Genomic DNA, 27,209 nt, shown 5'->3' on the forward strand with positions numbered 1-27,209 from the left:
CAAATTTAATGTCGTATACAGTACCAGCGAAAAATCTATCATATTTTGCCTTACCCAGTGGAAAATGTAGAATTTTGAGAGTCAAACAACTTTTTATGGGATTGAACAGATCAAGAGTAGAACTTCATTTTTGTAGTTGACAACTTTTTTGTACAGACGCTCCCTAGAAAGGTATGGCCATTTTAAAGGGACATCTCCAAAATCGCTCAATTTTGCACTGAAATGGGTCAATTTAGGGAGAAATTACTTTGTCGATATGTAACTTTCTAGGGAGCGTCTGTACAAAAAAGTTGTCAACTAGAAAAAAGTTATATCCTTGGTCTGTTCGATTCCATAAAAAGTCATATTGTTGGAAAGTTAGTTTTACCATGACGCACTCTCAAAGTTGGGCATTTTCAACAGAAAAAGGCTAAAATGATAGATTTTTGGCCGGTACTGTAACTACAAATTTTTCAAAAAACTAAAAATAGGATTTTGCAAAACCGAAACATTCTGTTTCATAGTGCACATAGTTTTGCTGAAAAGACAGTCAAAATTCATTGGACTAGTTAGGATGACGATCTGCCGAATCTGTGTAGACACTTCCATGCGCCTGTCCTTTTTGTAGTCTCTCTACGAGTAGATGACCATCACGTAGCAAATAGAGAAGAAAACGGAGGGGACCGTGTGAATCTTATGTGGTAATGGAGGGAGATAGTATCGCGTTGGAAAGGAGAGAAGTGTAAACATTACAAAATTGGGAGGATATCTAGAGGGAAAAAGGTACTGCAGTATGTAGCTATAAGACATAAAATACTGTTAATGAACCACGTATTGGAGAATTTGTGCCAGCCATATCAATATTCTACCAAGATAGATTATATTTTACTACTTTTAAAAACGGAAAATTGTTTCTTTCATGGTTTACTGATTTGGATTTTTTTTCTGTTTTGATAATTGTATAAACTTCAAATCATTAAAATGATGACGTTTCGCAAATTCTTCAAATATCTTTGATAGATACTGCTTCTGACAGCCTTTCTTACTAGGGAAGGTCATGGACTCGGTCTGGAGTTATGTGTCGTGACCTATATCATTTGAAAGCTGAGAAAACGCTGTTTCCAAATATGTATTCAGTTTTTGCCCTCGAGGCCTGGTAGTCTAGAAAAACAAGGTCAAAGCTAGAAAAATGACAAAATTATTGCCTTTTTAAAACGCGAAAATTGCAAAAAATTTCAAAACATTTTTTCCCGTGTTAAAAAGGCAATAATTTGTCATTTTTTCCAACTTTGACCCCGCGTTTCTCAAATACCAGGCCTCGAGGGCAAAAACTGAATATATATTTGTAATCAACGTTTTCTCAGCTTTCGAATGATATAGGTCACGACACATATCTCCAGACCGAGTCGAGGACCTTCCCTAGTTAGATAGTAGTTGACTCTCATGTTAAAAATGTAATCAGACAATTATGAACTGAAAACTTTTCCGTGTTTTTTTTAATTAAAAAAATATTCTTATAATTTTCTATGAATAAACTTTGAATTTGTTTGAGCTAGTTTCAAGACTTTATCTTTGCTAATTGCTACCCGAAAATACAGTTTCAGAGGTCCCATAATTATGCTGGAGTGAGTGTCCAGGTAATTCATGCATATTTAAGGGAATAGAATAATATACTGTTTTGAAGAAAAGATAAATTTTAACTCATTTTCTGGCAGTTTAATGGAATTTCCACAGTGTACATTATCAATGAAACTCGATTTTTTATTGGGAAGATTTATTGTTCTTGGCTCAGCGGGGCGTACACACTTTCTCTGCCGACCGAGGTGCATTTTCCTCTTTTTATTTTTTTCTACCGGGAAATATATTACTGCAATCTAAACTGAATGTACTTAAAACAGACAGAAATGATAAAAAACGGAGCAGGTGCGCTCTGCCTTTACACATGCTTGAAACAAAACTGTTTTTTTATTCAAGAAGAAAATGACTGAAGATCAGGAAAAACGACAATGAAAAGAATACGGAATAATATATGTGCCCCTATCCGGTGAACATGCCTTTTTTTCCGATTTTAAGAGAATCACCATTGACGATTATAGTATAGTACGATTATAGTAAACAATCTTTTTGAAACATAATAGTGTTTATTCTGACTTGTTAATTAAAAATTATGAACAGACAATTTTGATAAGCTAAAAATGATTCATCAAAAATAAGTAGACCCTGAACGATCCTTGTTATCTAGGTTTTGTTACAGATTTTTTTTTGAAAATTCAGGTTGTTGCAAGATTTTTCCAACCTTTGGCTAATTAAAAATTTGAAGAAAAGAAAATGTCGATTCGGTTGCATTTCCTGGAATATAAAGTCCTCATGTTAGTTCATTCGTTGCACATGTGGAACAGAAAAAAACTTGGAGTTTGAGAGACGGCGGTAGAAGAAAAAGAGGCGATCGTTTTGAGAGTAACTGTTACATTTTTATTTGATCTTTACTGTTACAGTGATTTATTATTAAAAAATTTTACTATTACTTCATAGTCTTTTTTGGTGGGTTTTTATTGTAAATCATTAGTACCGAAGAAACATATATTGATCTCAGGTTCCCGAGAATGTAGTTTTCTGGAAAGCAGACATTCTTATCATGGATTTTTAATTTCTAACTCCTCTCTTTTATAATAAAGTTGTTAAAAAAGTAGTAGGTGGCATTGAAAACCCGAAACAATATATCTTCAAGCGTTCGTAGAATCTTAAACAACAGTTGTGAGATAATGATGCGAATGTGTTCCCTAATGTTACGGCTTGATAAAATATTTTTAATAGTTATGACCAGAATAGTGAAATTGAAGATGTGATAGACAATTTCCCAGTGGAACAGATAACTTTATCGGGAGAAAATAAGAATTCTGAAACAGTAATTAGGAGGCCTTTTTATAATCTAGATTGAGTTTTTTTCTGTTTCGAATTGCTTACATAGTTATAAAGATCATTTTGAAAATCGATCGTTGGCAATTTACTTTATCTGCCCAAAATATGCAGGATCATCCAGAAACTCTTAAAAACGTCTTTTTAACCTTGTTTTACTTTACAGATCTTCGACGTAGCGGTTCGAGAGACACTTCGAAAACAGAAAAAAGCCAAAACCACAATTTTGTAGAATTTTGTGAACTTTGTGAACTGCAAGCAAGTCATGAATATATATATTTACCTATGTTACCAAAACTCAAAAATGGTCTCATTGGAAAACTTGCCAGTGAATTGGAACAATTTTCATTTTTCAAGAAATGATTGATTCAACTTTGAGGTTTGCTTCTTTACTCAAATTTCGATTTTTTTCATTTTAAAAAGTGAGATACTAATCAAGATACAGATCTATATCCTTCACTAATTTTGAACTACAATCAGCATAACAATAAACCCAAACTTTATATTTGATTTTTTCCGAATATAACCTTAAAGGTTATGCTTTTTTTGCTGTTTCATATCCCCCATTATTAGTTCTTTCTTTCTGGTACGATTACTAGAAGTTCGCGACTGCCTATTATTATTTGGTTTAACATATAAATAGCAAAAAATATAAATATCAAATTCATTGACTGATTCAGCAAAATCATTTACTATTTTTATTTTTCCAGGTCTTGTTATAGAATCGACAAAATATACACCCACAAGAAGAAATGTATCCTATTTTTTAGTTATATTTATTAATGCGTAGGATGTCGATGCTAGTTGTTTTATTCAACCTTAATTTCATAGTTTGCGAAAAAATCAAGTTTCATTACCTGTACTTGGTTAGACAAACGATAATTCTGGATTGGTTTCTTAAAACGTTGTGTTTTGGAACTTTTTCATTCTTAGCAATATTGAAAGACATGCAGCTTCTTTTATCTCTTTTTTGTGAAACCGCATAATTTATTATGAATGGATGTTTCATGTAATTGCTATCAGAATATTCTTAGAACCTCCGATTATTCAAAACATGATTTGTATGGAAATAAAATATCAAACATCAATTATTTATTTGGTTCAAAAACACCATTTTTATTGAAAGAAAAGGAAATTTATTGAAAAAATGAAGAAAACAAAGGTTCTCTGATTACAGGAAAACATTGCAAAGAAAAAATTGATTTCCTATTGTTATTTTTTGTAAAATTCACACATATCAGGAAAGTGAAACAGGTAAATAATTTTTTTTTATATGTAGTGAAAAATGATCGCGTAATAATACTACCATCTTTTTGGAATGTGGGCATGAAAGGTCACGGATTTTTAGTTTTCGGGAAAATGGAAATTTTGGTCAAGGGATATAATGATGTCAGTTAAGCGATTTCTTGAAGAGAATAGCAGCGAAAAGAAGGGACAACGAGGAGCCCGAGTGGAATATATTAAATACACCTAGTATGCGTAGATGAGCTGACGGTCTCAATTATGATTTCAGAAAAAAGTGGAGGTTTTTTTATTTTATCAACTCTGTCGAATTTATCAACTCTGTAGAAAAATGTGTTCTATATATAGTAGCTGACTGAAACCGGTGATGATTTAAAAAAAAACGTCGATTTCTGAAAAACCAAAAGATACTTTTTACAACGCAACTTATTTATTTAGAAAAAACGTTGAGAAAACAAAGAAATAATTAAAGTTAAACATCGGAGCAAGGATTCAATAAAAGATTTAAATTTTAAAAAACAGTTATTTCTTGCCATGACCTTGATTTGAATTTTTGTCCTGAAAAATTGGATTTTAATACTAGTTTGACCCAAAAAAGAAAGAATTTACCCTTAGCTGTTTGACCGCTGCTCGAGTGGGATGCATTGATTGTCCGATGAGTGCAATTAGCTCCTGTCGGGCCACAGAGACTTCTCTTGCTCTTGGAGTAGGAACTGGTGCAGGGACTGCAGGGGGAGCGGATGGAGCTGGAGCCGATCGTCGCGGAACAGCTGGACGAGCAGGGCGAGGAGTTGCCGGAGCCAAAGGAGATGCCGCACGGCGACGCGTCGAAACTGGAGCCACCGGGGACAACGCTTGACTCGCACGTCTCCGTCGAGTGGTCGAGGAATCGACGACTGCTGGAGCCGTAGGAGCTGCTGGAGGCGCAGGAGCTGGATCCACATTGGCGGCTGCTCCAGCATCATTATTCTCTCGTTTGCAACTACGTGCATACGCTGCTTGTTCCAGACGTTGGGCTCTTCTATTCTTCCTTCCGGCTAGTGGAGCTGCTACACGTCTAGCATCTCTATCACTGCGACAATCGGTTCTTCGCGACGTGACAGCAGAAGAGTTTCCAGATCGTGTGTTCTGAAAATAGGGATGGGTTAATTATTATTAAAATTTTCGGTTTCGTCATCATTGTAGAAGTCAATCTCTAGGGACATCACTGATAGTCCGGTAATTGTAGGCATGAAGTGCATAAATACTTACCTGGACACTGGCTACAGGAACTCCTCTTGACTTCTTGGCGACTCGATAGAGCATTCTGGTCGGTGGAGCAAGTGTAGCTGGAACGTCAACTTGCACTGGCTCCGTGAGATCGAGAGCTGCTGATTGTCCGATTCTCATATCAGGGTGACCGTTTGAAGCAGGTTGAAGGCGTCTTCTAGTTGATGGAGCAAGTGTTGCAGGACTGGCAGTGGCTGGAACAGCAGCTACTGGAGCTGCAGCCTCCTCAGGTTCATGAGCTGCTGCTTCTGGAGCACCCATCGGTTCTGGTGCTGGCTCTGGATCGACATTCTGAAAATTGAAATAAGAAAATTTGGGAACTTTCAGATCTAAAATTGTTCTTGTTACATTTTAAAACTTTCTGTTTTACCAGCATAGTAAAAGACAACTTCTTTTTGTCTCAGATAGTGCGATTGCCATAATTTTTGAAGTTCACAAATAGTTACCTGGAGTCGTCCATTTCCTGCTCGTCCATTTCCAGCAAATCGCAGACGTCTTCTAGTTGGTGGAGCAATGACTGTGGAACCAGTAGATGATGAGGAGGCAACATCATTCACTGCTCTTGGCGATCTGGCTCCCTGTGGGGCATCATCTAAATGAACTACTTTTTTGTATTAAACTTTTGTACAAATTTTTTGTCATTACCATTTTCAACGGGATCATCGATCTCGGCTTGATCACTATCTTCAGAATCCGGCTTATCAAGCGGAGCCTTTTCCAGTGGCGTCTCCGGAACTGGTGCTACTGACGTCATCCTCTGCATCCATTGATCCTCGACGGAACACTTCTTCTTCTGGAACACATGTTCGGGGCAGAATTTCTCATCCGACTCCCAGAAGTCCGGCTCCACTGGGAGAGTGACCATGCTGTTCTTTGTGATGGCCTCATTGCTGGTGACAAAGATGTGGAGCTCCTCTTCATAAAAATATGTGAGACGGCAATTTGGTTGGCACGATCTCTTCATATTTTTTGCGAGGGTGTCCTGTTGCCACGTCTCCAGACTGAGGGGCATTCCATCGATTACGATATGATGTCGTTTACTCCTTTCGGCGTTCTCTTCACTCCGTTTTTTGAATTGACCAGTCATTTCGAACAGCAACTCATCCTTCCCAACATTCTCTTTCAATAAGAGATTACATGAAAATGGTTGTTTAGAGACTCTCGGATTGTTTTTGATATTCGAGATGATCTCCTGATGATGGGCTGGTGGGATGGTGAAGTGCGGACGGAGGATGGTTTGTGCTCCCTCCGAGTAGTCGTTGCGGAGTTTTGGAGGTGATGAGTGATTCTGGAAAAAGTAGGGTTTGAGTTTTCTATAGAATTGGTTTAAAATATCTCATTTTCATGAGAATTAGGAATGTTGTAGATGCAGTATGTGAGTGTGCCACGGTCTCACTAATCATCTCACAATAACAAACTTACACTGTTTTTGTAGATCAAAGAGCAAATCTTCATGTTTCTTGTTGACAACTTTTTTGTCAGAAGAGTTACATCATGAACTCCTCAAGATGAACCCATACAAAAAGGTGGTAAACTATAAAAATGTAACGCTACTGTAAGAAAATAAAGTTCCGAAGAGGGATTTGCAAAAAAAATTCGAGGGCTAAATCGCAAGTGCGGCAGAGAGTTTGTAGGCGGAGCCTAAACTGTAAGGGGTAACCCAAAGATCAAATCTAAACTCATTGCACCTGCTTTTGAGATATTTTAGAAACTGCAGTTATTAGTTGAAAATGGCCAATTTTTGTGAGGATTTTCGAAAAAATATTTCGTGGGCTGAATCGCCAGTGCTGCAGGGAGTTGTAGGCGGAGCTTAAACTGTAAGAGTGAAATTCTAGCTGATTTTTAAACGAGCAACATTGAATTTTTAGATAAACTCGTGTTTTAATCGATGTTTTCAACGACTTTTGCAGTATGTTTGCAAAATTTTCACGTTTAATCAACGGAAACACGTTAAAAATCAGCTGAAATTACATCGCATGGAGTTTAAGCTCCGCCCACAACTCCCTGCACGCACTCGCATTTCAGCCCGAGAACTTTTTTTTGAAAATCCTCACAAAAGTTGGCCATTTTCAACTAATAACTGCTGTTTCTAAAATATCTCAAAAGCAGGTGCTATGAGTTCAACTTTGATTTTCTGGTTTCCTAATTTTTATTGATTTTTTCATCATTCAAAAAAAAAACTCACTGCAGATGTGGATGGCAATGGGTTGAAGTTGAAGGATGGCAGGGGAAAATTCAGACGTGGCGCTGGGGGGGACGTGGCAATTGGATCACGGAGGGGGAGAGGGTGGATGCAAATTATTGGAGGATCGACAAGTTTGGGGGAAGTCGTTGGTACTTGAGCGACGGGAAGTTTCTGAAAAACTTTTTTTTAAATTTTTTCGATTCTCTGAAAATTTTCATTTTCTACGGGCCCCTAGAATCCAGAATTCCGGTCCAAAAACGTTGCGACCCGGCCCGGATTCGAATTTTTGCACTTTTTCACTAAAATTTTTAAAACAGCAAATGCTCACTTCCTCATTTTCACGAAGTCCTTGGAGAACCGCTCCAGACTGTGGAGCCGCCAATGGACGAGTAGAAGAATCGGATGATGACGATCCTGCAAATCCGGCCAACCTAGGAGCGATCGGTTCGATGTTTTCCATCTCATCCCCCGAATCCGTTAAGGTAACGACAGTTGTGTAAGCAGCCTAAAAGGAAAATCAGTAATAACAACAACAAAAAATTGTTTAATTCTCTTACCGGACTCTCTTTGTGCGCCTTTCTCAATAATCTCTGCTTCTCCAATGGGCAGTCTTCCGGATTCCATCTGTGGTGAATACATTTCAATTGCTCTTTGAAATCGACACAATCGGATTCCAATGCCAGCGTCACCTCGTCCCCTCTCTTCATTGGTTTCCGAGCTACAACAATCAAATGAAGCTCGGAGCCGAATAGGTGACGGAGCTCGCATGTCGGCTGGCAGGACCGACGGATGTACTTTCCGACGGTCTCCGTTCTCCAGACCGACATGCAAATCTGCTCCTTGTCTCCTCCCAATTTGATTCCATTATAGAGGTGGTGACAATTTTCGCCTTCCATTTCTGATCTCTCCTTGGCTTCTGATTGCAAATAGATCCTTCCCGTCATCTCAAGGATCCATCCTCCGGTGCCGATGTCCTCCCTTACGATGACTCCGCTTTTCTTTTCCGTCTCATCTATGAGTCTTGCTTTCTGCTTTTTGCGGAAAGCCAAAACTTTTTCTCGAACTCCAGCTGGTCGCTCGCCGACGAGTTTGGCGTGGAGGAATCCTTCTACAATGGGGGTGTATTCATTGACGGCATCTTTGAGTACCGCGGACAAGGTGCTCTTCTCCTTACTGTTTGGGATCTGAAATTGGCAAATGATTGAATGGAGACTGTTTGGAGTTATATATTGGTCGTGACCTACAGTTCCACTCAAAACTATATTAAGTTTTGCCTATTCAATTGAAATTGTCCAACTTTGAGAGTATCTCATGGTAATATTGATTGTCCCATCAAGTAGATTTTTAATGGATCGTACAGATCAAAAGTAGGGCTCCAATTTTGTAGTTGACAACTTTTTTGTACGGACACTCTCTGGAGAGTTGTGGTCATTTCAAAACGACAGTTTAAAATAGCACTATTTTGCACTGAAATGGGCCGATTTGAGATTTTGAAGATATGTAACTTGCTAGGGAACGTCCGTACAAAAAAGTTGCCAACTACAAAAATAGAACTTTATTTTTGATCTGTTCGATCCATAAAAACTTATTTTGTAGAACACTAGTTTTACTAGTTATACCACACTCACAAAGTTGGGCGTTTTCAACTGAAAAAGGCAAAACCTAATATGTGGTACTGTATATCGTTGGAAAGCAAAGAAAACATCGATTCCAAATATCTATTCAATTTTTACCCTCGAGGTCTGGTATTCGAGAAAAATAAGGTTAAAGTTTGGAATTAGGTATCACCTTTTGGCCTAAATCGTAATGCCTTATGTTTGTTTCCAGAAAGTTACAAAGATTTGAAAATTTTCAAAAAGCTTACAGTGCGAATTCTCAATTTTCCATTTTTCGTGGTGTATTGCATCATCTTGTTTTGCGACATTTTTCTTCAATGAGTTGGTGGAGATACGTAAGTTCTGAAAAAAGAAATCAATTAGAAAGAAAAAAACCGTAAGAGAGAAATAGACGGCAAAACATATGTACATTAAAAAAAAGAAGAGAAACTAATTGTAAGATAAGAATGGGGTTGGCGGGAGAGACAGACAACCATACCTCCTTTTTTCTCTGACCGTCTCTATTACATCACACACTGTCTAACCGTCCAAGGCACCACCGGTCTGTCAAACAGTTTTATGTGAGAGGTGTGTTGCGCCCAGCGCGTCACCCCTCTCAGGAGGGGGCAGTGACTTTTTAGAACACACACGAAGGTTGGCATCGTGCCAAGATGGAGAGAAGAGATAGTGCCGGGGGGTTTCCGCATAAAGTGAATGTTTCAGCGCCTAATAGAAAAGAGTTATAATGATTAAGATCTTATCTGTGGGAAAAGTTTAAGAAGATTAAAAAGCTTCTCCCACTTTGGCAACAATGCGGCACTGTTTTGTCGCGCCTTTTTTCAGATAATTTTGAGCTGGATTTTGCAGAAAAATGGTAGTTTTTTAGCATTTTTATACGAAAAGACTGGAAAATGTTATTCGTTAAGCCAAAAATTGAATCAAAAATGGAATTCAGTTTTGGCGGAAAAAGTGTGCGGTAAATTGAGAAAGTCCGCATCACAAAAATGTAATGTTTTGAATACATATTAAATTCTAATAGAGTTACTAAAATCTTGATTATGAAAAGACCTTGATTATGATTTTTCTGAAAAAAATAGACTGGATCATTAAAATTTCAAAATTATTGGTTTTTCTTTAAAACTTCAGCGATACAGTAAAAAAATGTATGCTTTCAGAAAACTTCTGATAACTTTAGAACTACGCAGGAGGAAAACCAGATAAGAAATTTAGAAAAACGACTCAGCTCATCGATTTTAGGTGAGTGGTCGTAAGAAGACAGTGTGAAAGAGCAGAAAGGGAGGACACCGTTCACCGTCTCTTTCTCTTGGACCCTCTCTCTCTCTTTTTCAATCTGTCTTTTACCAGAGAATGTGTGTGTGTGTCTACATGTACATAAAATTTCTTTCTAGGACGACCGACACACCTCTTGGCAATTTGCCAAGATTGTGTTGGGGTAATTCTCCGGGTTTAATATTCTGAACCTATTTACTGTTTCAAACGGTTTTGATAAACCAGAAAGGTTGTCAGAAAATGGTTACGTAGCTACTGAAGAAATCTCTAATTTTTGTTGAAGAAAACGGAAATGAACTCAAATTTTGTAAGATCATACTTGTCACGGGCCGGGCCCGCTAAAAAAATCTTCCGGCCCGGCCCAGCCCGGCCCGGCCCGGCCCGTCAAAATATTAAAAAAAAATTTTTTTAGTCGTTTTCCCATTGTTTTTTCGTTTACTACTTCATGGCAAACATATTATTGATTATAAATTATAAAATGACAACAAGTGAAAACTAAAATTGTCAGAATAAGTTATTTTGTCACTATAAACTTTGAGCTTCTCAAAGTCTCTGTGATAATCAGCCGATGATCAGAATCAGGATCAAGAACTTGCTGGAGGCTTCTGAAAGTAGTCTTATCGAATCTTCCGACCTCGATTTAGTATAAACCGAAGAAAAAATTTAATTTCCAAGACTTTCAATTCTATTTTTCAAAAATAATTTTTTTCTGCGGGCCCTGCGGGCCGGCCCGGGCCCTGAAATTTTCAGCGGGCCCGGCCCGTGATTTGACAAGTATGTGTAAGATAACCTAATGAAATCATTGAAAACGTTGTAGTGGACTTTCAAAGGCAATACGAGATGAAAATGGAAAAGGAGCACTCCGTGTATGTGAGCGGTGAGAAGTTACAGGGAAGGCGCAGAATAATGAACTGTGGGAAAAATTATGTAATGTCTTATTTTATAAGTATAATTAACGTATAAAATATTTTCATTTTTGAAATGTAAAAACTGAAACTGTGACTTTTAAAAAAACCGTAACTAAAAAGAAATCTGTTTCGTAAACCCCATCATTCTTATATATAAAACGCATGTGGGGTTTGTCCATCTGTCCCAATGTCCGCAAATTTTGAGAAATGAGAAAGAAAGACGGCCGGGGCCAAAATCGAATTTTTTTTTTTTTTTCTTTGCGCAGAGACAGCCGCCTTGGACCACTGGACCACGCGGACACATTTCTGAGAAGATGAACAAGTAAATGAGGAGAGGGCAGCCGGATGAAGCGCCGTAGGCACGGCAGCCAGGCTGGTTAAAAATAATCAAATAGCCGTTATTCAATTTTCAAAGTATTGTCATTTCAAACTAAAAGCTTGAATTCACCACCAATTCAATGATCCACGACACGACAAACACGTTTACTTAGCGCCCACAGACAGTTGCTTATCAGTGATGACCTCTTTTCTGTTACAAAACATACAGATAGGTACATAATTGGTGGTAACAAGCAATGAGAATTACTGTTTCATCGCGAAAAAATGACATTTGCAATTTAAATTCTAGCATTAAACGTAATACCTGATAGGATAACAGTAAAACTTATTACAGAAACTCTAAAATCATTCAAAGAGAAAAAATAACTGTTTTTCAATTAAACCTCGAAAAGTGTAACATATTAAAAACTTAACTGTTTTGTATGATTTAAAAGGAAAAAAGCGGAATAATCATGTGTCCCTATACGATGAGAGTCACATACATTTTTTCGATTTCAAAAGGACTAGATTCAGGAAACGCAGTACTAGACCTCTGCTCATTATCATTCTAAACACCCATTTTGAAACATATTCGATTTTATTCTGAATTTGTAACTATTAACATACGGTTTTGATAGACTACAATGATACAGTTAGATTCTACAAACAGCAATTTATTTACCAAAGGAAACCCGAACCTAGGATCAGAAACCATTTAACTATTTTATGTTGTCTAGGTTTTGTAACAGGGGAAAAATTAAAGTTGCAAGATTTTTTGAATAATTGTCTAGCAAATTGTTTTGAGAGTAACTGTTAGATTTTTGTTAGATTTTTACTGTTATAGAAAAACAGTGATTTTTGTTTAAAATTTTCACTGTTCCTTCATATTCTTGAATGTAGTTTTCTGAAAAGCAGACATTCTCATAATAGATTTTAAATTTCTAACTCCTATTTTTTATAGTAAAGTTTTTAAGAAGGTGGAAGGTCTCATTGTAAACCCGAAACTCAATACATCTTCAGGCGTTCACAGAAACAGTAGAATCTTAAACAACAGTTGTGGGATAATGACATGAAATAACATATTTTACATATCTATTGTTAAAAAACAGATTTGCTTTTACGAAATCTTTTTTAGCACATTATGTACCGATATCACAGTAATGGTTTGGTAGTGAAAGAAGAAGTGTTTTCAAAACATTAAAACAGAAATTCACGGAAACAAGCTAACAATAAGTTTTTGATAATCATTGTGAATTAAAACAACCAACAAAGCGTTAATTTGTGTTTTGAAAAAAAGTATTTTATGACTAAATGCACAGAAACAAAATTCTTTCCGTCATTCATGTCCCTGGAACACCTTCTGTTTTCCGTATATTCAAAAATAGACTCCTCTGCAATACAACCGTTCATTCAATTTGTTCATGCCGCTTAAACCCTGAAAAACTATCCTTCAAATATTTGCGGTTACAGATGTATGTTAACTAGACGAGGTTAGTCGAGAAGGCATTTAACGAAAGAGACACAAAAAAACCGGGACAGAAATTCATGAGAACAATCGGTCGACCGTTTTGCCCTTTCCCATTTTTTTAATGTTTCTGATTTTTGTTGAATATAAGATGTTTTAATGACCCAATATTGTTCATGGTTCAATTGTGTATTCGCCTCGAATATGCTCATTCTTCGGTTTTCAAGACGCGAATGAATTGCTTTTAGTTGCTTTCCTGTGTTCAACTGTTTCCCAACAACAACCCTTTAGCACACACTTGAAACATATTCCTTGTAAAAAATAATGCGTGACTCCGGTAAATCACTTCTGTTTCATCATCTTCACTTCTCGACTCTTACAGTGTCAGTTTCTAGTTTTGATGTATTTTCAAGCTAATCAAAGCAAAAAAATCCTGGTTTCGGAGAAAATGGCAAAAAATCAAAACATTTTCGAAATTTGAGGTGAGAGGTCGGAATGGCGACTGTGTGAAGGAGCAGGACGGGAGGACAGTGTCTCTTTTTCTTGGGCCCTCTCTCTCTCTCTTTTTCGTAGACCAGAGAATATATATATGTGTGTGTTTGTGTACATGTACATAAATTTTTTTAGGACGACCAACACACCTCTTGGCACTGTGCCAAGATCGTGTTGTTTGAACTGAATCTTCGTTGCTGGTTTGAACCTGTTCACTGTTTCAAACGGTTTTGATAAATCGAAAAGGTTCCTAGTTTTTGCTGAATTTATTCAAATCTTGTAAGATAACCGAATGAAATTTTTGAAATCTGGGGTAAACTTTCGAAGGCAATACACGATGAAAATGGGAGAAAGAAGACGATGAGAAGTGAGAGGGAAGACACAGAATAATGGATTACGGTAAAAAATATTGACGGTTTCATGGTTTCTTCGTTTACATTAAGATACACCGGGTGTTTTTAATTTGAGTACATATGTGGATATCTTTTCTAGAAATACACACTGTTAGTACTGGGGCTCTTCTAAATTCTACTAAAACCTCACCTGCTTTTTGCGTTTCAGAAGAAAGTTATCCGATGGAAATAACGGGTAAATATCGAAGAATTTATTTTTGACACAAAAATATCAGTGTAAAACAAAACAGATGACAAAATTAAGTAGGGAAGTCGAAAATTTAGATGCTCATGGTTTTTTTTCCAATTTGAAGTTCAGTTTCATCAATTTTTCGATCAATTAATAACTCTGTCTTTTTACTAGTTGAAACATGATATTTTTTCCTGATATTAATTTTGTTATCAAAATAATCACTGTTTCAATGATTTGATAAACCACTAATCATCAAACTTTTGACGTTCCATCGATTGTAAAGTCAAGTTTACGCTGATAGTTTTGAACTGAAAACGTTTCTTTCCAAGGAATTCCAACTTTGGGGGTATTTGAGTTTAGAACTCGGAAGAATAGAACTGTGACAAAATAAAACTGTGAAAATATAGAACAGGAAAAAATAGAACTGAACAAAGTGGAACTACAAAAAAATGGAACTGCTACAAAACAGAACTGTTACAAAATAGAACTCTAGTTCGAATGGAGCGCGTTTGCATTTTTTTGCAAAAATTCAATTTATTTTTGACTTTTCTCAAATAAATTCATTTTTTTCATAGAATAATTGTTCAAGTTGAAAAAAAGTCGTTCTGATTCTTCTAAAAAGAAAATAATGCAAACGCGCTCCATTCGAACTAGAGTTCTATTTTGTTGAGTTCTGTTTTGTAGCAGTTCTAACTTTCACTGTTCCAGTTTGTAACAGTTCTATTTTTGTCTGTTCTATATTTTCACAGTTTTATTTTGTCGCAGTTCTATTCTTCCGAGTTCTAAACTCAAATACCCCCCCCCCCAACTTTTCTTAAAATTAAAGAAAGGTTCTGTTACAGTAAGCTTATGATCAATTTGTTTGCGTTAGTGTCAAGTTTTTCGCTACAATTAACCTTTTTAAGAATAAATCGTAATAAGCAGTCATCAAATTCAAAAATGTAAAACAAAGTACTTTTTTATAATACAATTTGAAAGAATTAAATAAAATTGCGAAGAAAAATGACTGAAGATCGAAAAAGTGTTTGGATGTTAAATGAATCAATTTCCGTGCCGTTGTTGTACATTGCTGTCGATTTTTGATCCACCTTCTATCTTAAAATAATTTTTCGTTGTATAATCACTGGACCACGTTTTATAAAAATGTAAAACACCTGTTTTGAAACATACTCGATTTTATTAAAAGTACAGTTTCGATTGGAAATCAATTATACTTATACAGCCAGAATTTACTTGTTGCAGTAGCTAATGAATATAAAACGCTCTTTCAATATTGAATTAATGATTCGCAGAAAATGAATTAACAAAAAGACGTCATAGTTGGAAAAATTACGGTTACAGATAAATGTTAGAAAGATGCGTTTCGTCGAAAAGCCATTAATCGAATCTTATGTATTTGATTTTTACAATGTTTCTTAATTTATTCAAATAATAAATGGTTGAATGCTCCCTGTTGGGTAAACGACGTAGACCTCACTCACACTTGTTTTCAGTTCCAGTTTTTCATTGCCACTTTTGGTACATCCGTTTTTTGTGTGATTCAATTGCGTGTTCACATTGAATATATTCATTGTTTGCTTTTCAAGACGTGAATAAATTGTTTTTAGCAGACTTGTCAAAAATCGGGCCGGGCCGGGCCGAAATTTCTCTTGGCCCGGTCTGCCCGGATTCAAAAATGGAACCCGTTTTTACCAAATTTTATTTGAAATTTTTAGAAAAAATAGAGTAAAAATGCTTAAATTATCATACATATACACATTTTTCAGAAAATTTCAAAAAATTCCGAAAAAAAATTCAAAAACTCAAAATGTTTCAAAACGAGCCGAGCGGGCCGGGCCGGGCCGGGCCGAGATTTTTCTCGACCGGGCCGGGCCGGGCCGAGATTTTTCCTGACCGGCCCGTGACAAGTCTGGTTTTTAGTTGCTTTCCTGTGTTCAACTGTTTTCAAATAATCTCTGTTTTGACAAGGCTATGAACTTCTCACTATCAGCAAACTGTTAAAATTGATGCAAGGATTCATCTCAAACTTACACAAAGTTTAACCAGAAAAGATTCATGTTTCAGGTACTCACTAATTATCATAATTCAGCTCCTATTTTATTATATCAATTAACCAAAATCCCGTTCGCAGTGTTGACACACAAACATATTTTCCATTTAAAAAATAATGCAAATAACATGATTACAACTACCGTATCTAGTTTCTGTTTCAATAACTTCACTTCTTGTTTCTCATAGTGCCAATGTTCAGTTCAGACTTCAGGCAAGTGATTTGTTTCTCATACAAATCTTACATCAGCTTTTTTTGGGATTTGGAGGCCCGCGTCCCAGATGATCATAAAACTGCTAAAACCACTTCGATTCTTATTAAACTTTGGAAATCACATCTCCATATTTTTCTTTTCGTTCTGTGAAAGTTTCACTGTAATCCAATTAAAGCTCGCTGGTTTGAAAATTGAACTGGAAAATTGTAGACCACCGTTTTAGCGATCGAGCTTGGCATGCTACCTTTTGTCTGACCAATAGTCAGTGTCAGTGTGAAAATGCATCAGCAAAGACCTCCATGTTAAGGGCGCATCTATTAGCTCGGCACAGTTCTAACAACTGCGCTCCACCGAAATGCCCTCTCACTTTCTCTGAGTCTCTCAATTTGGCACACAATTTGTATCTGTTTCGGTAGAGCGCGGTTGTAAGAAGCGCACCGTGCTAATAATTTGTTTGAAATGTGTCGCGGAATTAATAGGTTTTAATTCACGACTTAGCTAAATCACCAAAGCCACACGAGCTCTTACAAATAACAGTCGTTTCCACTAGACTACAACTTTTGACGAACAATTCATTTTCCAATTCTACGCAACCTTCCAACCTCTCCTCCGGTCAACTCCAACTACCATCAGTCTACCGAATGAACGTGACCTTGGCCTATGACGATCTGACCTTTCGATGACCATCTGCCTCACATCTTTCTGCATTTAAGGAAATGGAATTAATGGGAAACTTCACTCTTGCTTCAAGAAGCCGTCACCACTTCCCTGCCAACCCGCCGTCTGAGATGTCCTCCCCGTCGATGTCGTTTATGGACAAGAATAAGGAATCGTTGAAGGATAAAAGGAAAAACTCTTTTGGTTAGTTACAGTACCGCCCAAAAGGTTATCAACTCTGGCTGTTTTCAGTTGAAAATGGCCAACTTTGAGAGTGTGTCATGATAATACAGATTCTCACACAAAGAAAATTTTGTATAAACCATACAGAACAAAGATAGATCTTTATTTTTGTAGTCGACAACTTTTTTGTACGAGCACTCTCTGGCAAGTTACGTATCAACAAAGTAATTTATCCCTCAAATCGACCAATTTCAGTGCAGAATGGCGTGATTCCTGAGCTATTGTCTTAAAATGACCATAACTCTCTAGGGAGTGCTCGTACAAAAAAGTTGTCGACTACAAAAATGAAGATCTATCTTTGTTCTGTATGGTTTATACAAAATTTTATTTGTGGGAGAATTAGTATTATCATGACACACACTCAAAGTTGGCCATTTTCAACTGAAAACAGTCAACGTTGATAAATAACCTTTTGGGCGGTACTGTAAGTCTAATAAAGTTATTCATAATGTCTCTCTCCCTCTTTCCTGTTCTCGCCAAACTCATCTGACTTGGGGTCCGCGCCCTAAAAGTCAGAACAAAATTGTCTCGAAACGGAAAACATGATTTGCAGTTTTTCAGACCTGCAAAGCTCGAAAATACGACATTTGATCTTTTCAACTACGAGACCATTCCGCGAATTTCCCAATAAATTAGATGCGCCTTTAACACCATCTGGCAACTGTTTGTGTGTTGTGTGTCCTTACACACACCAACGCTCATCGACGCGCAGGGTGTACTCACACTCTCTCTTTTGTTCTCTCGTTCTCCCCAATGACCTTTTTTTCCTATTTTTCGCTAAACGCGCATTTTCTCATTTTCTTTGTTGTGGTTTATTTACATTTTTTACTGTCAGTGATTTTACAATATAATATATTGAATATATAGTAGTGAAAGAGCGGTTGAAGTGATTTCAGAAAACACTTCAAATTGGCGTGAAACAGGAAAAAGTGTATTGCGCAGTTATTGATTTTTCGGTGTCTTGTCGTTTGCGCAATAGAAATGGCCAGGTCCGGATTTTTTTTCTATTTTCTCTCAATTAATATGATTTTTCAAAGTCGGTACGGATCTCAACAAATTTTCCAAGGTACGGTCCGGTTTCGAAAAAAGTACCGCTTTTTGAATTTTTTTTTTTCGCAAAAAAAAGAAAATTTTGAGTTTTTTTCCCAGTATCGTTGCATGCCCGTTGCAGTTTTAGTTGAAAGTTACAACAAATAAACGTTAAATTTGAATTTGCAACTGAGCCAAGCTTTTTTTGGCACCGTGCCAAAGTGCGACAGAGCGCGTTTTTGCTATTTTACGCCTCGCACTGCTGTGAATCAAAAAATATCGCTTTGTTGACAATAAAACAAATTTTGGTTTAAATCAGAACAATGCTTGAAAATCCGGCAAAAAACGGAAAAATTAGAAAAAATAATTTTTCAATTTTGAATTTTGGCGCCAAAATATCGAGCCGATCAGGGCCTTGACAACTCTGATAATTTTTGGACCTGCTTTCGAAATATAAACATTGGGGACCATTAATTGCACTTTTTTGCCGAATATCTGCTTTACGCGTTGAATACTCATTATCTCTCTCATGCCCCACCTCAGCTCATTATTGACGTCCAGTAGAGCGAGTTTCCTTAACCTCTGTCTTGTTTACTTTGGCACACTTCTAACAACTGCGCTCCACCGAAATCCTCTTGAGGAATGTCTCTTTTTCTCTAAGTCTCTCAATTTTGCACACACTTTCTTTCGGTTTCGGTAGAGCGCGGTTGTAAAAAGCGTGTCGTGCTAATATTTCAGCGACTCCGTCAGCCTTTTAGTTACTACATATGCTAAAATTACTGTTTCACCAAGCTAATTATTTTTTATTCACAGTTTAGATGAACTGAACCGTGATTCCCCCGAAAAACCAGTCGAAATTTTTTTTTTGACGCCTGATAGCACCCTCACGAGAAACGCGACAAGACTACGCTTGGCGCTTCTCTCGATGCAATGCGTAGTCCTTTGCTTGACATCATTTTTCCTCTTGTGACCGTCAATATTCCATGTCTAGCCTTCTCCGCCTTCCCCTGTCACCCTAAGCCTCAATCAATAATTATTTTTTCAGTTTATCCAATGCAACCGAACCGTCCCCCTGCAATGCCGCATTTTCGTCAGGGACTACGACGAGCCGTTCCAATGAACACCGCTCCACCGAGACCTGGATACGACATATCGATTCGAAATGCGGCCAGCGCAAGACCAAATGAACTCATTTATCAAAGATTTCACCGTGCTCCTCCTGCAAGACCCCCAGGACCACCTGTGTGTATCACGTTGGATTCGGATGGAGAGGAAGTGGAGCCCGTAGCGAAAAAAGCACGACAAAGTACGGATGAAGTGATTTGCCTGGACTCCGACACGGATCAAGCCGACTCGGATTCAGATGACGTGATCATTTTGGATTCGGACTCTGATGCTAACTTGGAGTCAGATTCGGACGATGTGGTACATGTTCAGACAATTACCTATTCGAGAGTGGGTGGCAAGTCATGTGAAGGTAAGCAATATTGAAAAGCGTAGAAAGTTAACGTGTGGTTTTTAGACTTGAAAGTTGGAGCCGATGCAGTCAAAGCTGAGCCGAAGCCAGAGCCCGCTGAAAATCCTGAAACAAGTCATCCCACGACACCATTGGCGTACAAATCTGAGACGGCTCAATCTGGGTTAGTGCAGGTAGCCGCAGTAATTGAGGATGAGAAGAACGATGTAGTGGAGGCTATGTTGATCCCAGAGGTAGAGCCTGAGCCAAAGCCAGAGCTCATTGAGCATCCGGAATCTAGTCATGAGGAATCCGGAGATGTGCCAGTACAACTAGCAGCGGAAAATCCATCAGAAATGCTGGAGGTCGTGTTGGAGCAAGAGCCAGAGACCGTTGAGGAATCCGAATCTGAAGATCGACCAATCTTACCATCCCCGCAAACACCGGAGACTGGAGCACAGCAAGACAAGCCTACAACACTATCCACAGATGGGTCTAAGCCGGCAGATGAGTCCCAACCAGGATCTGGAAGCTGCTCGGAACATGGACGTCAGGACGATGAACTAGCTACACCAACTCCAGACGTATCCGCAAGGACAGATGATGAGCCAGACAGAGGTGAGATTACAAATAAACGTACTAGCAAATTGAGCCGAAACCGACCGGCCCGTAACTCCCTTAAAACGCAATATTATGGGGTGAAAAATATACCAAAATATAGATCTCGGCGAGTTCTACATCCGCCGTGACTACGGGTCGGATAGCTATCCGATAACGTTCCGCGGACCAGCAAAAAGTGTCAAAAAAGACTGAAATGACCAAAAAAGCCATTCTAGCCTGCCGCGGACCTAGAACTCGCTGAGATGTACATTTTGGTATATTTTTCAGCTCATAATACCGTATTTTAAGGGAGTTACGCGCCGGCCTGTTTTGGCGCGGTTTGCAAGAATGCAAATACAAATTCATCTTCAATATATTATTTTCCAGATGTGTTAGTCGAAGTCCATCTTGAAATTCCATCGCCGAATGCGTCAGCAATCTCCGAACTTGGACCAGCAGAGCAATCTGAATCTGAAAACAAGGAGAATCAAGGCGCCGACACATCTGACACTACTCCTCAGAGAATTCTACGCTCTCAAATATCAAAGACTTCTCCAAGCCAACCAGAGGTGAAAGAGAGCATTTATGCAAACAAGAAAATCCGAGAGGGCGCGGATTATCAAACCGTTATGCAACCACTCTTAGAAGATCATGAACCACCAAGTGTTCACTACGACAAGGAGTGCGAGGAGAAGATTTGGTCTCCAAGAATCTTCGACGTGGAGCCTCCCGAGATGGAGGATCTTTTCATCGAGCAGACTCGAGTTGTCTACTGGAAAGCCATCTGGCGTCAATTCAAGGGGCGGATTCTGTTCGAAGACGCTCTTCAGCACCTCATGGAGAATGACTATGATTTTGCGGCAAGCTTGGAAACTATTGATAGGTGTCTGGAGAAGCGTCCTAATATGATGAAGCATCCGTGTATGGCACAGGCTGCACGACTGGTGACACATGGACTCAAGGAGACGGTATCGATGAGAAGGCTCCGGAAGTTAGCGGTAAGTATTTCGGGGTCTAGGAATCAGGGTTGAGCGGAAGGAGGAAGGCGGAACGGAAAATTCCCAAAAAAAAAAGTGCCTAAAAGCGAAAGAGCCCCTAAAAACGGGTATATCAGTGTTAGATTTTGTTGTTTTGTTGACAAAAACCATACTTGTCAAAGTTTGGGTACTTGGCGCCAAAATTCAAATTGCATATTTTTTCGAATTTTTTGAACTTTTGAACTTAATTTTCGACCATCATTCAGAATTAGAAGAAATTCTGAAAAATCAACAATTTCCGATGAAAATTTGAAAAAAAAATTGAAAAAAAAGGTTCATTTTTTGAAGCCCGGCTTTTCCGAACCATCGGGTTTTTCAGGCTTTTTTGGGTTTTTTCGGGCCATCGACCCTTTTGGGGCCTTTCCGGGCCTATTCGGGCCATCGAACCTTTTCCGGGCCTCTCCGGGCCTTTCCGGGCCTCTCCGGGCCTTCCCGAGCTTTTCCGGACCTTTGGGCCTTTCAGGCTTCTTTGGACTTTTTCTGACCTTCAGGCTTTTCCGGGACTTTTCGGGCTTTTCCGAGCCTTCGGGCCTTTTTGGGCTTTTCCGGGTCTTTCCATGCCTCCGGGCCTTTCCGGGCTTTCCGGGCTTTCCGGGCCTCTCAAGGCCTTCCCGAGCTTTTTCGGGTTTTCCGAGCCTTTCAGGCTTTTTTGGGCCTTTCGGGCCTTTTCGGACCTTGACATGTATGAAAAAATTAGTATATTCCAGTAAACGAACAAAAATTTCAAACGGATACTCTCTGGCGGAATCTCGTTGAGCACTGCTATGAACGGCCCCCAAATCTAATTCAATTTTTCAGCTCCCCAACTTCCAACTCCCCGAAGTCCACCACTACAGCTTCAAGTTCCTCAATCTCTGCTTGTTCTCAAAGTTTTATGAATCCAAGTGTTTATGCGAAGAAACCCTCTGCAAACCAATGGACTTCGAGCCTCGATATGGATGCTCGAATTGTACCAAACGACCAATTGAAGGCAATCCGTTGTGTCTGATCTGTCAGACTTATCAGCAGCTCACTGGAGAGAAACGTCCCGCCAGAGACGTTTACTTTACGGATGAGGAGAAGGAGTTGATTGAGAAGTGGGGGCAGATGGAGGAGCAACGGCTGGGAAGAAATTTAACGAGAGAGGAGTTCGAGAAGCTTCTGGAGAAGGAGAAGGAGAAGAAATGGATGAAACTGGAGATCACGGAAGAGGAGAAGCTCATGCTGAACTTCCAGCATCCGAAAACTGCTGAGAGTTACTCGAGAATGAGCAACAAGGTGAAAGCAAAACATTTTGTGAAGTACTTGAAGCCATTCGTCCTTCCGTTGTTCCCGGCGTGCAAGTGTGACGAGTCGAAGGAGAGACAACTGATGATTGAGAAGGAGCATCTCTTTGTTCCGGAGGTACGGGAGACATTTTCTTAAAACTAAACGAAAATATATTTTCAGATACCCAATGAGCCCGAATACATTCGTGAGGAGGAATTCAATCCGTGGGTCGATGGATAGCTGTGCCAATCACTAATTGTTATTTATACTGGTATTGATGTTTTATAAAAGTTACTGTGTCTAGCTGTTTCAATTTGCTTATTTTCCAAGTTCCATAAATGATATTGCAATAATCCTATCACTTCGTACTGTGAAAAAAATAAAGTTTCGACAAGGACCTGCAAGCGGCGCGGTTCTAAATTGGGAAAAAACAACTGGAATTAGAACCGCGCCGCTTATTCAAGCTTGCAGTTTAAGCTCCGCCCATTCCACTTATGCGCTTGCGCGTTGCAGCGCGCGAATTTTTTTTTGAAAATCCTTGTCAAAGCTTTATTTTTTTGACAGCACGCAGAAAGAAGTCAAAAAGTGCCGATGGGAGACGGCACTGTGCTGTAGCCGAAAGAGATGAAGTGTATGATTTGTAGAGACGTGGAGGCCAGAAGGATTAGGAAAATGTCCTGGACAGGCTTCGATGGACTTTGACTCAATGGAATTTGGGTGACTTCACTACTAGATCAAAGTATTAGGCTGTCGCCATAGAAATATGAATATTATTTACACTCTTCTTTTCCAGAATTTTCAATTACAGCCCACTGTTTCAGAACATCATGAAATATTCTTAGTTTTTATGAAAAGTGCTAAGGAATCTTTACAGTTTCGCATGTTATGATGAGCAGTTTTGATTATTAGATGACTTGAGGCTTCATAAAATAATTTCGAAAAGTAAGACAGACTATGGTGCATTGTTCATATACCTATATTAACCTGAAATACCAGCAAAAAACGGTTTCTACAACCCATTTTTATTTCAGATTATGATACTTTAGACAATTCTTGAAGTTTTTTAAAAAGACACATCGCAAAAAAGAAAAACACGAAACATTGTTGAAAAACGCGAGGAATTGAACAGAAACCTTGCCCGAGAGGACCACAGAGCCGCGTGGAAAAAATCTTCTACCAAGGCTCCTTTTGAGCCAGGAGAACAAGAATTGCAGCGTTAAGAATGATTTTTAGCAGATCCTCCAATAATGAAAGTTTCTAAGAATTGTCTTAAGTATCGGAATTTGAAATAAAAATATAACCTGATCAGCAAAAAACTGTTTCTACATCTGCGCTCTAGCGGAACTGGGAAACAATGGGTGTGAAATTGAAAGTCGTTTAATAGTGTTGCTACAATAAAACAATGAAAGAATTTCCTTTGCATCCTCCATTCCTTTGCATCCTCCATTCCAATTTGGAATGCTATCACTGCTAATGTTCCCCAATTCCTTCCTCCATCTAAATTCGAAACTCTCCTTAACTCCTCTATTACCCGTTTTTAGTATTTTAGTTAAATGTCATACTCTCCCCCGGTTTTCTTCTCTTCCTCAAACTTGCTAATTCCATTAATTTTTCTCCCGGTTATTTTACCCCCTATTCCAATTCTCACACATTTTCCTTCATTTTATTACTAGTCCATCTCGTGAGGGATGTATCTAGTCTCCCCCTTTTTAATGTATTCCTTTCGTTATTTTACTTCTGTCAATAAATCATTCAATTATACACTTCATTTCTCTAAATTTTACCATTTCACCAATTCCATATACAATTTACTATTTTCCAAAACAATAGTTTCTTCTTCAACTAACACGACTAAAATCCCTTATCTTTCGTTTTTGAAGACTGTCGTTGACTAAGAGTTTCCAATAGTGTCCGACGGCTATTCGAGTGAATCGGCGGTTCTGAAACTAAAACTGGGCGGAGAGGAAACAAAAGTTTCGAGACAAACTAACACAAAAACTAAGAATCCTTGAGACTCGATTGTTCAGAGGATGGATGTGGGCCTTTTTGAATCTGAAATTAAACAAAAATCATGCAATAGATGGGAAAAAACAAAACGGAAAAGGAAACGGCGAAAATCAAACGATTTCAACACAAAATCCGATAAAATTGTATAAATCACATTTAAATCTTGCCAATACTGCGTTTTCAAGTAACATTTCATTGAAAAAATAAAGAAATTTGATGGAAAAATAGAGTTTTTGCGAATAAATAAATAATAATAAAAAAATAAATAATAATAACTCAAGGCGCATTTCTCGTGCGTCGGAAAAAAATGTCGGAACTTTTTTGTTTCGATTGTTTTTCCTAGACCCACCAACTTCTAAATATGCGCGGCGCGACCGCCAACGCACACCGACGCTCATCGACGCAAATGCCTCACGCACAACACGCTTTTCTTCAGTCTCTGCACACTTTTTCATTTTTGTTTTTCGCTGTTTCACTTTGCGGTTTTCTACGTTTCCGATTTTTTGTTTTCAGTAGTCTCAAATGATTTTTTGTGTAAAACACGAAGAAATTTTGACGAAAATTGAAAATTATCGATTTTTCGCTGTTCCGCCTTTCTGATAATTACCTTATTTTGATAGCAAATTTTAGTGTATCCGCTTCAAAAAAAATTTTTATTCTCTCAAAATCGAATTTTTTTAAAAATCTCCGCCTGATAAATCGCTAGCGCCATTTTTGTCTCTTTTCTTCTCGTTTTATTTCTCCATTCTCTCTTTGATGTCGCCGATACCCTCACCCGCGCGCTCCACCTTTCCACCACCTTTATCACCGCCCTCCACCTTGTTTACTTTTGTGGTGGTGTGGCCTAGTGGTTAAAGTTCCGTCTTTTGGTTCTGAAGGTCGCGGGTTCGATTCTTTTTGGAGTGAAACTTTTTTTTCTTTTTTGTTTTCGACTAATAATTCTAATTTTCAGTATCAGAATGTCGCCAACCACCCCCCATCGACCTAGACGTCATGTTCAAATGTCAGATTTCGGTTCCGGGAGACCAAGACTGCAATCGTCTCGAGCAAAGACACCACGTGAATACATCTCAGTGTCTTCGGATGAGGAGACAACGGAACCGCCACCAAAGAAGCATCGAGTCGGCTCTCCAGTCGTCGTTTGTCTATCGGATTCAGATGTGGATTCAGATGTGGAATCGATTATCATTTTGGATGATTCTGATGTGGATTCCGATGCGTCGATCATCTGTTTGGGCACAGATGACGGCTCAGATTCAGATGTGGAAGTCCGGCAAGTAATCTGGAATATCGATTTGACAGCGGATGACAAGCCGGATATTGTTGATTTAGAAGGTACATTTTTGTTTTTTTTTGTTCTTCAATTTCAAGCTTATTTTTTCAGATTCCGATGACGACGTTCAGCAGATACCGACCAACGTCACGCCGGCGCCGATTGAGAATTTAGAAGTGCCACCTGGAACACCGGAATCGGAATCGAGCAATAAGGAAAATAATGAAATGGTTGTGAAGCAGGTCTCAGAAACTAGGAAGACTCCAAAATCTGGTCCATCTCAAGGTGTCTATAGAAATCTCCGCGCCCGTCCATCCATCTCCATCTCTTCTGCTACAAAACCAAAAGTGCAATGTTCAAAGCGGCGTAAATCCAAAAGATTGTCGCCACAAGCTCCGCCCCCTTCTGATTCTAGAGACGAAGGAGACGATCACCCGATCGGTGACGAGTACCAAGCCATAATTCCACTACTTCTGGATACGGATCCAAATGACGATTATGGAGATGACAATGAGTATGAGGAGGATATATGGACACCAAAGAGATTTGAGATTGAGGATTCTGAGAAGAGAATAGAAATGGAGGACTCATTCAACGAGCAGATCAGAAGTGTCTACTGGCTCGCAATCTGGCGTCAATTCAAAGGGCGGATTCTTTTCGAGGATGCACTTCAGAATCTGAAAAAGCATGGATACGATTTTGCGGCGAGTCTGCGGACGATTGATCAGGTTCTGAAGAAACGACCAAATGTGATGAAGCATCCGTGTATGGGACAGGCGACACGGATGGCAAAGCATGGATTGAACGAGATGGTGACGATGAGAGAGCTGCAGAAGACTTTGGTTAGTTAGCATTTTTCAGGAGGATCGGCCTATTTTCGAAATCCTAACAAAAGACACTCTTGGCCTAGGATCCGTCAATTCGGTCATCGCGATATTTCGGCACGAACTCGGACTCAGTCAAAACAAATGCTACAGTAGTATTTTGCGGTTCGTTTCTCGTTTCGACTGTGTCCGAGTGACGCCATTTTTATGCCGAAATATCGCTATGGCCAAATTGACGGATCCTAGGCCAGGACTGTCTAATATTCAGATCCACCACCTTCTTTCCCAATGGGTAGTAGGTATGGCGGGGGGAAAAAAAGTGGGCGG

The 27,209-nt window shown here is 38.7% G+C and overlaps 3 protein-coding genes across 3 annotated transcripts; 1 reads left to right on the forward strand and 2 right to left on the reverse strand.

Moving 5' to 3' along the window:
• Nucleotides 1–4,659: 4,659 nt before the first annotated feature.
• On the reverse strand, nucleotides 4,660–9,515 carry GCK72_012344 (uncharacterized protein; the record flags this gene model as incomplete). Its single annotated transcript, XM_053729034.1, has 9 exons — nucleotides 4,660–4,695; nucleotides 4,747–5,265; nucleotides 5,389–5,697; nucleotides 5,853–5,998; nucleotides 6,052–6,694; nucleotides 7,592–7,762; nucleotides 7,920–8,096; nucleotides 8,149–8,775; nucleotides 9,456–9,515. The coding sequence occupies 9 exons, from the start codon at nucleotides 9,513–9,515 to the stop codon at nucleotides 4,660–4,662; spliced, it is 2,688 nt and encodes an 895-aa protein (XP_053583806.1).
• Nucleotides 9,516–21,134: 11,619 nt separating this feature from the next.
• On the reverse strand, nucleotides 21,135–21,410 carry GCK72_012345 (uncharacterized protein; the record flags this gene model as incomplete). The annotated part of the gene is made up of 1 exon (XM_053729035.1): nucleotides 21,135–21,410. One exon carries the CDS (start codon nucleotides 21,408–21,410, stop codon nucleotides 21,135–21,137), a length of 276 nt encoding a protein of 91 aa, XP_053583807.1.
• A 4,334-nt stretch (nucleotides 21,411–25,744) lies between these two features.
• GCK72_012346 (uncharacterized protein) lies at nucleotides 25,745–26,909 on the forward strand (the record flags this gene model as incomplete). Its single annotated transcript, XM_053729036.1, has 2 exons — nucleotides 25,745–26,120; nucleotides 26,170–26,909. 2 exons carry the CDS (start codon nucleotides 25,745–25,747, stop codon nucleotides 26,907–26,909), a joined length of 1,116 nt encoding a protein of 371 aa, XP_053583808.1.
• Between the last annotated feature and the right edge of the window lie 300 nt (nucleotides 26,910–27,209).

This window comes from Caenorhabditis remanei, chromosome IV (assembly GCF_010183535.1).
Source record: "Caenorhabditis remanei strain PX506 chromosome IV, whole genome shotgun sequence".
NCBI lineage: Eukaryota > Metazoa > Nematoda > Chromadorea > Rhabditida > Rhabditidae > Caenorhabditis > Caenorhabditis remanei.